The sequence below is a fragment of the Marmota marmota genome, unplaced genomic scaffold (assembly GCF_001458135.2).
Source record: "Marmota marmota marmota unplaced genomic scaffold, marMar, whole genome shotgun sequence".
Taxonomy (NCBI): Eukaryota; Metazoa; Chordata; class Mammalia; order Rodentia; family Sciuridae; genus Marmota; species Marmota marmota.
In genome coordinates this window covers 270620-281214 of record NW_025999897.1, presented here as the reverse complement: position 1 = coordinate 281214, position 10595 = coordinate 270620, and the positions used below count along the sequence as shown (strand labels likewise).

Genomic DNA, 10595 nt, shown 5'->3' with positions numbered 1-10595 from the left:
CCTGCGGCGCGGGGCGCGCCCCGGAGGGTTCGGGTGGGCAGGGGCGCCCTCTAGTGCCCCGCGCGGGCTGCGGCAACCTGCCGCCCTGGCAGCCGCCGAGCCGCCCAGTCTGCTCCTCCAGCCATCCTGGCCGGGGCTTGGGGACCGGGAAGTGGCACCCTGGCCTCGAAGGCCAGGCCTCACGGAGGCTACCGTTTCTGGAGGGCAGAAGAGCATCCTTAGTAGGCGCTGCTGGAAAGGCCGTCTCCACGGAGCGGACGGAGGGCCCCCTTCTATCCTCCCTGCTGCTCTGAGGCAGATGGTCCCACTGATCAGCCACAACTCTTGCCATCTTTTTCTGTGAACTAGAAGCAGCTTTAGGATCCCCACCATCACTTCCCGCCGGTCCTATCCCCAATGTGGGGGCAGCCAGTTATCCCCTGGAAACAGATTCTGGTCCTCCCCACCTGCCCCAGTGCTGCAGTGTCTCCGGGCACAGTGCAGGCAGAGAAAAAAGCCCTGCACTGAGAGGGACCCTGGCAAGCTGGCCAGTGGCTGCGTTTGCCTGGCTTCACACCAGAGCCATTATCAAGACAAAAACCCAGACAGCCTGAGACAGAGCCAGAGGCCTCCAGCCGTCCTTCTGGGCCACCTTTTTTTTTTCCCTGTCCCCCCCACCCCCACCCAAAGCTGGCATGACTCACCTGGTCACGGGCACTTTGTTAATATGGGCTGCCAGCACTGAGTCACAGCTGTGACCTGCCACCCCAGCTCAGTTCAGGTAAACAGGGAGGGAAAGGCAAAACATCAGGGCACACCAGGTGGCACAACAAGTGCCAGCTTCCTGGTGGCTCTGTGGTGCCTACTGGGCACCCTTTGCTGAACTTGGGAACCAAAGCCCTAAATGGCACCAAGGTAAGAGAGAGTCCCTGGAGAGAGTCCCTGGATATGCATGCCAACTTGTCACACAACTTTGTGACCCATCCCCCTAACAACACTTTCTAGCTGGCAAAAATGACTGTCACCATAGTCAAGACCAAGGCCCTGGAGGGGAACAAAGACTACCTGTTGATATCCAGACAGGTGAGGACAGGACTGGGACAGGCATGAGGCCAACGGCTGGGCCAGAGCAGCCTCCCTCTTGCTCTCCCCCAAACACAAGCCAAGAAGCACAGAATGGGTGAGGAACTGGGCACCTTGTGGAGTGGGGGCTTCCATTAGGTGAAATGTAGCACTGAGAGGGTCCTGGTAAGGATGGGGGATGTCACTTGCCCCCAACTCTCTTCCCTTCTTCATCAGTCAGAAACCTTTCTCAATAGTGTTTTTCAAGGTGAAAAGAAATACACTGAGAACAAGATTTCCCCAATAATAAGGAGAGCCCCTCACTCTTCCTGCTCCTCTGGAACTCTACTGCCACCCCAATGCCTCTGTGCCTTCCACCCTCCTGTTATGTGTTCTTCTGCCTCGCCATTGACCCAAAAAGACATCTTAGAAGCCCAACTCAATCTCTCCACCTCCCTGTCACCTCCACTGCTAGGCAATAGAGATTGATGTGGGGACATTATTCTGAGAGGAGGCAAAGTCTCTTCCAGCTATTTGGCCTGCACACGTTAGTGTACCAAGCAGTGCCGGGATGCAGGGATGACTGAGTTGCATTCATTGAGTGGCTTACAGTGCAGCTTGCCCTTGGTCCAGCTGGAAGCCCTATAGGTCAGACTGGGGATTCCCCAGCCCCAGACTACAGATGTCTGTCCCCAGACTGTTCCAGGCATGGTAGCCATGTGTGTGACTGGCCATTGGGCCAGAGTGGAAGAATGAAGGGCAGCAATGCCATGCCCTTTCAAGGCAGATCCCACAGTCTGCTGTGGCCTATGGCCTGAGAGATCTTCTTGTTTTGTAGATTCCGAGTTGGGAGATGGAAATGAAAGCGTTTATCCAAGCCGGGTCATCTAGCAAGGAAGCTGGCCGTGGAGCTCAGCAGAGACCTCTCCACTCAACAGCCCCTTCTGTGCCCCCACATGTCTCCCTCCCTCCTCCTCCTTACTGAAATTGAAACCAATGTGTTCCAAGTTACCATTTGTACCTTGTGCCACTCTCTCCCTGGGGTCTGGCTTGAACATCCCAGGCAGCAACAGGAACCAGACGAGTCCCAGACAGCACAGGTCAGGCACCCTGGGGCTGTTGAGCACCTGGCAGGCTGTCCTGCTACTGCCCCTCAGCCCAGAAGCCCAAGGGGACCCAATGGCCCTGGCAGGCCCAGCAGACTGGGATCCCACTGCCGAGGCGCCTGTTCATGCCTCGCTCCTCCCCAAGTGGGACGGAGCTGTGCATTCAGTAAACTGACTTTATTCTCCCGTCCTGTTTCATACTTATTTTCCTCCATGGATAAAGACTGAAGTTCTCTAGGGAGAAGGTGAAGGAGAGGGAGAGGGGAAGCACATCTCTCACCCCACCTGACTTTCACTTCTGCTTGCTGGCTGCCACCGTGGGGGATGACACATCCCGGGCCTCCTTGGGCTGGGGCAGGCTAGTGCACCCTTGGAACCTGCTGGGTGTGTGGACTCCATGCTTCTCTCCTAATTGCATCTAGGGGCACAAAGACTAAGTCAAGAGGGGGTCAGTGAGGAAATTGTGTCTGTCTGTGTAAGAGAAAAGATAGGTCAAAAAATATTTAAAATGGAGGAAACATAAGTATAACCCATACAAACATGTTATGCTAAGTGAAAGAAGCTAGGCACAAAGGACCACATCTTCTATGATTCCATTTACATGCAATTTCTAGAAAAGTCTCTGGGGACTAGGAAAGAAAAAGGGATTGACAGTAGATGGGCCAGCCAGGACTTTGGGATGATAAAAGTGTCACAAAGCTGGTTTGTGGTGATGTTTACACAGCTGGACAAATTTGTTCAAGCTCATTGAACTGCACACGTACGATGGGAGGACTTGATGGCATAATTGTGTGTCTATAAATTTTCTGAAAAATAGAGGAAAAGCCAGAAAAGGAGTCCAGAGGGAGGAGGCTGAGATAGGAGGACTGCAAGTTCAAGACCAGCCTCCACAAATTAGTGAGATCCCGTCTCAAAATAAAAAGGGAGGGTGATGTAGCTCTGTGGTTGAGTGTCCCTGGGTCAACCCCCAGTACTTTGGGAAAGAAAAGGGGTAGAGGAAAGACTACATGTTTAAAACTTAAGTTTTATAGCCAAGAGGGGGGGCAGGTTCCAGTAGTCCCAGTTACTCAGGAGGCTGGTGAGAGAGGATCACTTCAGCCCAGGAGTTCAGGTCCAGCCAGGCAACATGAGGAGACCCCATCTCAAAAAACATACAGAATAAAGTTTTACAGAAAGCTACATGGAATCCCAAGTGGCTGTGTAAACATCCTGAACTGTCAGGATGTTTACACAGCTATTTGAAAACCTGATGAGAGTTTCATTAGAAAACCATTGCATTTTTGAAAACTGTACTCTTTCTACAGAAAACTTTGGGGGATTTACCCAAACAACTAGGACTGCCTCCAATGAGATTGAGGGTAGGAGAGAACATATCCCAGCCCCTTCCATCCACTCAGTGAGGCAGTGCTCCATGGTTGTGCCATGTGGAGCTTTTCACCATCTGGACAAAGGCCCATTGATCAAAAAGAAGTGCTGAGGGCTGGGGTTGTGGCTCAGTTGTGAGCCACTTTCCCAGCATGTGTGAGGCACTGGGTTTGATTCTCAGAACCACATCAATTAAAAGTCAGTTCATCAACAACTAAAAAATATTTTTAAAATGTGTTAAAATATTAAAAAATGAGTTAAAATATTATTTTAAAAAATAGGGCTGGGGTTGTGGCTCAGCAGTAGAGCATTCACCTAGCTCATGCAGGGTCCTATGTTTGATCCTCAGCACCACATAAAAACAAATAAAATAAAGACATTAAAAAAGAAGTGCTGAAAGGGTGTCCTTCCCAAAAATCTAGTGGGTTCTAGTGATTACTGCCCAAATCCACTAGAGGTTGAGGCATAGCAGGTGGATTACGGGGGTCTTTCCAAGTCTTGGCTCTTCAGGTATCCAGCATGGTGACCTTCCCATGTTTATCCACCATCAGATAAGTGTGTGTCACACTTAACAGAAAAAAAGCATGATGCTTACGACATGGAGCTCAGTCTCATGGGGACAGTGGAACATATACCAGAAAAGTCCCATCAAGGTATATGAGCCTTCAGATCCTACTATAGAGCCAGGCCCGGGGTAAGCACACAGCTGACACTTGCCTGGAATGGTCACAATAAACTGTGAGGCCCATGTTGTTAACCCCATGTCACCTGGGAGCAAACCCAACCTCAGGGAGGTTAAGCAACATACCCAGGTCCACAGAGTGAAAGTCGGCTTGTCAGCCACGTGCACACACCTGAAGCCTGTGTTGTGCTGCCCAAGACAGACAGCACCTTCTTAACCAGCCTCAAAGTCAGGGGAATAGGGGTCCCCAAAGTCAAGGGGTGCAGCAGATCACCTGCAGGAGAGAAAAGGGCCTTAAGGGATGGTGAAGCCCAGGGCCATGGAGAAGGGGGGGGCAGGAGGGTGTGCACACAGATGTGGGGTGTGAGGGTGCCGTTGGCCACGATACGGTCAATGGGCAGGTTGCTGGGAGGGCCCCAAGATCAGGCTAGGGATCTGAGAGTCCATACATAGGCAGCAGGGAGCTTTCAAACACGGCCACCCAGGCTGCCAATGGCAGGGGAGGCATCCTATGGCTTCAGAGCTTGGGGTAAGCCAGCTCCTGGGGGGCTTTGGGTGTGTGCTTTCAGACCCGGGTGATTGTTGGTATAAACATCTAATTAGTCAACTCAGCCCCACCTCATTTCTGTGCACTGTGCCCCAGGGTCCCGGTGTCCCTCCTCCACTGCCTTAGGAAAGGAGGCCACGGAGAAACAAGAGGAAAGAGGTCACTCAGCCTTTAAATCTCAAAATAGGCTCTGGAACCCTCAGCAGGGATGATAGGTTGAGACAATGTTCTCGGTCTCCCAGCCTGACTGCCGGAGAGCAGGGCCTGGCTCCATCCTCACTGCGGGGCCCAGCAGTTTTATAACGCAGGGAGGGCGGCGGAGAGGGAGCATGGGAAGCTCATGTTCTTGTGCCTTGGTTTCCTAATCTGTAAAGGAGGACAAAAGCACCTACCTCATGGTGTGCTGGGAGTGAGCAGCTAGCCCAGGGCCCAGGCATGGTCAGTGCAGCTGGCCCCCTATCCTCAGGTTCCGCTCCCCCATTCCACCAACCACGGATCAAAAATATTGAAAAAAGGGCTGGGGATACAGCTCAGTTGGTAGAGAGCCTGCCTCGCATGCACAAGGCCCTGGGTTCAATCCTCAGTACCACAGAAAAAAAAAAAAGAAAGAAAGAAAAAGAAAAAGAAAAAAAAGTGTGTCGTACTCAACAGATACAGGCTCTTGTCATTCCCTAAACAATGTAGTATAACTGTTTACATCCTACTTATGTTGGGTTAGGTATTATAAGTAACCTAGAGATCATTTAAAGTATGAGGAGGATGTGTACAGGTTATATGCACAAATACTACACCATTTATATAAATGACTTGGGCATCCTCAGATTTGGATATCTGTAGGGGAAAAAATCTACCTTGGATACTGAGAGAAACAAATCCTCCTCAGATATCAAAGGATAGCTATAACTTAATAAATATTTTATTATCATTATCATGGAGAATAATATGTCCGAGGCAATGCCCCAAGCCCTGCAGCCCCAGTGTAGGAAAAGACAACACTCAAGTCCCAGAGAGAGACGTGGAAGGGCGGCCCACCTCTGCATAAGCTGTTGGAATATACAGTGACAGAGGAGGACCAGGTAACTCCCCCACTGCGTACCTTAACACCCCCAAAGTCTTCAGAGCTCAGAATGCCTTGAAACAAAGGAGTAAATACTCTGGAAAAGCTGCCCTGGCTGAGATTTCTCTGAAAAGGCTAAAACGAAGGTTCTGCCATCAGCCCGTTTGCCCCTGCTAAATATGTGGCCTCCAATCTGGATGCCAGCCGCAAGGCCACCTGGAGCAGGAAAGGCTCTCTCCGGCACAGCATCCGATTTGCTTTCTGGACAAGAAAGGGTTGAAATCTACTCCTCAACTGGTGCTGGTTCTGGTGGGAGTGAAGATTTGAGCCTATTGGCAGCCCCCATCTCTGAGATACAGAAAGTCGGGCCCTGCTGGAACGTCTGAGACCTTCGATCTCATGTAGGTCCCCTCTCATGTCCTCCTCATTTCCTTGGTCTCCTTCCCCCTTTCCTCCCTTTTCCTGCTTGCCTTCTTGGGCTCCTCCCCCAAGATGCAATTCTTCACCTCGTTCCTGCAACCGACTCACGCCCTGGAGCTCCCGGGCATCTTGGCCAGGCTCAGGCAGTGCCGTTCCAGGAAAACCACATGGTGTGACTGGCCAGCTCCTTGCCTCTGCGGCCCCACAGTGCTGCCCACTGGGCCAGGCCAGCTCTGCCAGGACACCTGGGAGAAGGCCCTAGTTGACGTGACAGAAAGAGATTGGGAAAATGCTGTTCTCTGGAGAGCTGCCCTAATCTCCCATTCATGGATTCATTGAGCTGTCACTGAATGTCCAGGTGGCCCAGAGTTGGGCAGGTTTAGACCTGCAAGTGATGGCTGGGCTCAGTGCCTGGCAGACAGTGCCCTTTGCCCAGGCCCACTGAGATGGGCCTCAGGGCATCTGCCACCCAGCAAAGTGCCTGGCACATAGAGGCGGCGCTTCATTTTTACTGAATTGAAAGGAACAGGAAGAAAGAAGGCGCTGCCGTGTGTTCCAGCAGAACCAGTACTGTCCTGGTGCCAGAGGCAAATGGCCGGGCCTAGAGCCTTCCTCCCACCCCTTTAGAGACCTTAGCTGCCACAGGGCAGATGGGAGCCCCCAACAGGGGGCTTCCAACAAGGTCTCTGGGAACTCCCAGTGCCTGTGAAGCTCGCAGGCGGGTGCAGGGCTCTGGGGAGACTCCAGTCATCCAGAAAGGCAGAGAGAAGTCAAGACAGTAGACACCAAGTGCCGCCCCCAGTTGCAGTCCCCCAGCTGCTCCTATGGCCCCCGAGACCCCATGCTGGACTTCAGCCCTCTGCTTTCTTCTCTTCCCAGCAAGGGTCGGTAGGCATCCAAGGGGGCCTCTGCCACAGATTGGCTCCCAGCAGCTGTCGAGTGATCCTTGAGTCGTGGACAATGACAGGGCACTTAATTCACAAAGGAAGCTGTTCTGGCCACAGGTTTGGAGAGCGAATCATTTCAGGGTGAAGTGGATTAGTTATTAAGGACCTCTGTTACATTTTGGATCTGAGTGTCCCTCAGAAGAGCTCATGTGACAGTGCAGGAATGTTCAGAAGTGAAATGACTATAGATTATGCAAGCTGCAAGTTAAACCGCGTGTTAATAATTTGAATGGGTTACTAAGTGGTAACTGTAGGCAGGTGGGGCATGACTGGAGGAAGTAGGTCACGCGGCCCTTGGAGATTATATTTTATCCCTGTCGCTTCACATGCACTTGCTCACTCTCTCTTTCTCCACCCCCACCCTCTCTTACCTGGCTAACATGAACTGACAGCTTTCCTCTGCCAAGTTCTTCCAGCATAATGTTCTTGCTCACCTCAAGTCCAGAGAAATGGAGTCGGCTGACCATGGCCTGAATGTCTGAAACCTTGAGCCCCAAATAAAGATTTCCTCCTCTAGGTTGTCCTTGTCAGGTATTTTAGTCGCAGTGATGAAAAACTGACTAACAACATCCCAGTGGATTGAGACTCCTTCCCCAAGTGACCAGGCCCCCGCCATGGGTCCTGTTGTTGCTGAGGCTGCAGAAAGGAGACAGCCAGAGGAGGGTCTCATGCACTTGGCCACAGCTTTGGCCTCAGGAATGCAGCTCACAAGCCCTCCCTAGGGTCCCATCTTGGGTGATGCCTCTCCCTCACCCTGCAGTCTGAGTGCTTCAGGATGCCCTGCCTCTCCAGCAGCTTATCTAAACCCCAGCAAGTGCAAGGGCATCCATGACCCCTCAGGCAAATCCTGTGCTCCTGTGTGCTCTTGTTTTCTTAAAGAAACACTAGAAATAAATGCAGGAAACCAGCAGGGCAGGAGACTGTGGGCTGAATGGGGATGGGGTAGGAGGAAACTGCTTAATGTGTGTCTTTGTGGTTTTAGTTTTTTTTTTTTTTTGTACCAGGGATTGAACTCAGGGGCACTCAATCACTAAACTGCATCCCCAGCCCTATTTTGTATTTTATTTACAGACAGGCTCTTACTGAGTTGCTTAGTGCCTCGCTTTTGCTAAGGCTGGCTTTAAACTCCTGACCCTCCTGTCTCAGCCTCCCAAACTGCTGCTAGAATTACAGGCATGTGCCACAGTGCCCGGCATCCTTTAGGTTTTGAACCATGTGACCACTGCCTATTCAGAAGAACAGAAACATGTTTAAGGAGTCATGAACAGAGTGCTGTTGCTCTCTCTCTCTCTCTCTCTCTCTCTCTCTCTCACACACACACACACACACACACACACACACTCTGCATTGGACCACTGTTATAGTCCTGAGCCAAACAAACCACCATCTCCATCTTCTGGTGCTTGGATTATTACAAGAACTTCCTCGTGTCTTCCTGCTTTCACTACCCCCCACCACCACCCCATTTCCTATTCATTGTCTAGTTCCCACATCCTCTCCAGACAGATCAGCCATTTGCACTGATTTCCCACCGTACTTAAGAATGTCCACACTCTGGACCCCACCGGCCCAAGCTCCCTTGGGCCTAGCTGTCCTGCTGGTCCTCTATGGCACCAGGGATCCCTGGCTCTGGGCCAGGCCACATGTTTGCCTTGCTCACTCCCCCACCTTGTTCAGGATCCTGAGTCTCACTCCCTCTGGGGGCTCCTCCTGCATACCAGGGCAAACCAGCTCCCCACCCTTAGCTGCCTTTGCTGTTGCTCCTCACGGCTCTCCTTCTCTTGCTTCACTGCAGAATCTCCAGCTCATCCTCTGAATAAAAGTGTGGATGAGCGAAGGTCCTGCCAATCCACTCCCTGGCCTCCGGGTAGCTTTAGAGTCCAAAGTTCCTGAAGACAAAAAGGAAGTTTCTAGAAGCTAGAAGGCAGGTATAGTGGCTGCCCTGGAAGGATGATGATGTGGAGGCCCCACCCAGGGCTGACCTGGGCACCTTGAGTGCTCCTCTCAGAGCCTCAGTCCAAAAATAACAGCAGCAGCTAGCAGCTATGAAGCACTTACTGCATGTGCTCAAAGGCACTGCTCTGTTTGCAAGGATGATCTCACTTCATTCATAAGAATCCTTCCAACAGCCCTAGGAGGGGGGTCCTCTTCTCCCTGCTTACACAGGGGAAACTATAAGCTATGTCACCTGAGCTCGTGTGCTACTGGGCAGGGGTGGCCTAAATTGTCACCCTCTCGTGCGCTGGAACAGAGAGGTTGAGCAGAAAGGTGATAGGAGTGAGTGTCCCCACGAGCCCAGAGACAAAAGCAAAATGACAGGCTGCAGAAATGACACATGATTCAGGCTCCAAAAACTGACATTTATCTCTAAAGGGATGTGAGGAACCAGGCTCGGCATGGGACAAGGCAGGGACCCTTATCTCTCAGGCTCCTGGAAGGTGTTGTGTTTGCTTTTCTTTTCTTTTTCCTTTTTTAAAAACAATAATGGCACATTTAAAAAATCAAGGACTACAGAAAAGGGACCATGTCTTCAAGTCCACATTCACATTGTCCCTCACTGTGGCAGTGGACTGACTGCACATTCCATCCTGGCTGAATTCCAAACTCTCAAAAAACCGTGCAAGGTCACTCCAGGAGCCAGGGTGCTGTTCTCTTGGGGCCCACTAGAGGGAAGCACCTGGCATCGTCCCAGGTCTCCTGCTACTCCCAGTCCCCTAGGTCTCTAGCAATTCCCTCTTCTCTCTCCCAATCAGAGCCAGGAACAGGAGATGTTAGGGAACTTATTTTGGTCCCCACAGGGGACTCCTTCAGGGACCGAGCCCTCCCCCGACCGGCAGGAGATGACACCCCAACCTATCCCAGCTCCCCTTTGGGAGGATGGGGTGTCTCTCCCAGTCCTGTCTCCAGCCTCACAGACACCACACTGGTGCCCTGGTTCTCAGGCCCGACCTACCCAGGACCCTCCTGCCACACCACGTGGCCATTCCAGCAGACACAAGAGTGACAGATATGCAACCTCCTCAACTGACCCCCACCAAGAGCAAGTGGGCTCCCAAACTGGTCCCTGGCTCAGAAGGAGGAGCTGGGTGAGAAGAGGAGAGAGAGCAGGGCGAAGGGTAAGGATAGCTCCAGGTGGCCAGGTGGGAGGAGAGAAGCAACCGGGAGCTGCCTGAGGGGACAGGGCAGGCTCCCCAGGTCTGCAACAGGGAGGGGGGCCTGGGGTGTGGATCAGCAGGCCTGGGCTGGGGAGTGTGGGGAGAAAGGCAGAAAGAGGCTCCTGTTGGCCCTCCCATCCTGCCTCTGGCTACTGTGGGGGCACAGCCCAGGTGACAAGACCACAGGCCCCCCAGAGAGGAAAACAGCACTCTGCACTCAGCTGGGTCTCAGTCCGGTCTTCACAGGAGGGTAGGACCCCCCCCCCCCCCCCCCC

The 10595-nt window shown here is 52.4% G+C and overlaps 1 protein-coding gene across 1 annotated transcript in view; it reads left to right on the top strand.

Annotated features, from left to right (window-relative positions):
- Positions 1 to 2334, top strand: part of Marchf10 (membrane associated ring-CH-type finger 10) — an 87518-nt gene extending 85184 nt beyond the window's left edge. The window contains exon 11 of the mRNA XM_015504780.2: positions 1880 to 2334. Within this exon, the coding sequence (XP_015360266.1) occupies positions 1880 to 1932 (53 nt within the window). The 3' untranslated portion in view covers positions 1933 to 2334. The remainder of the gene's footprint in view (positions 1 to 1879) is intronic.
- The last annotated feature ends 8261 nt before the right edge of the window (positions 2335 to 10595 follow it).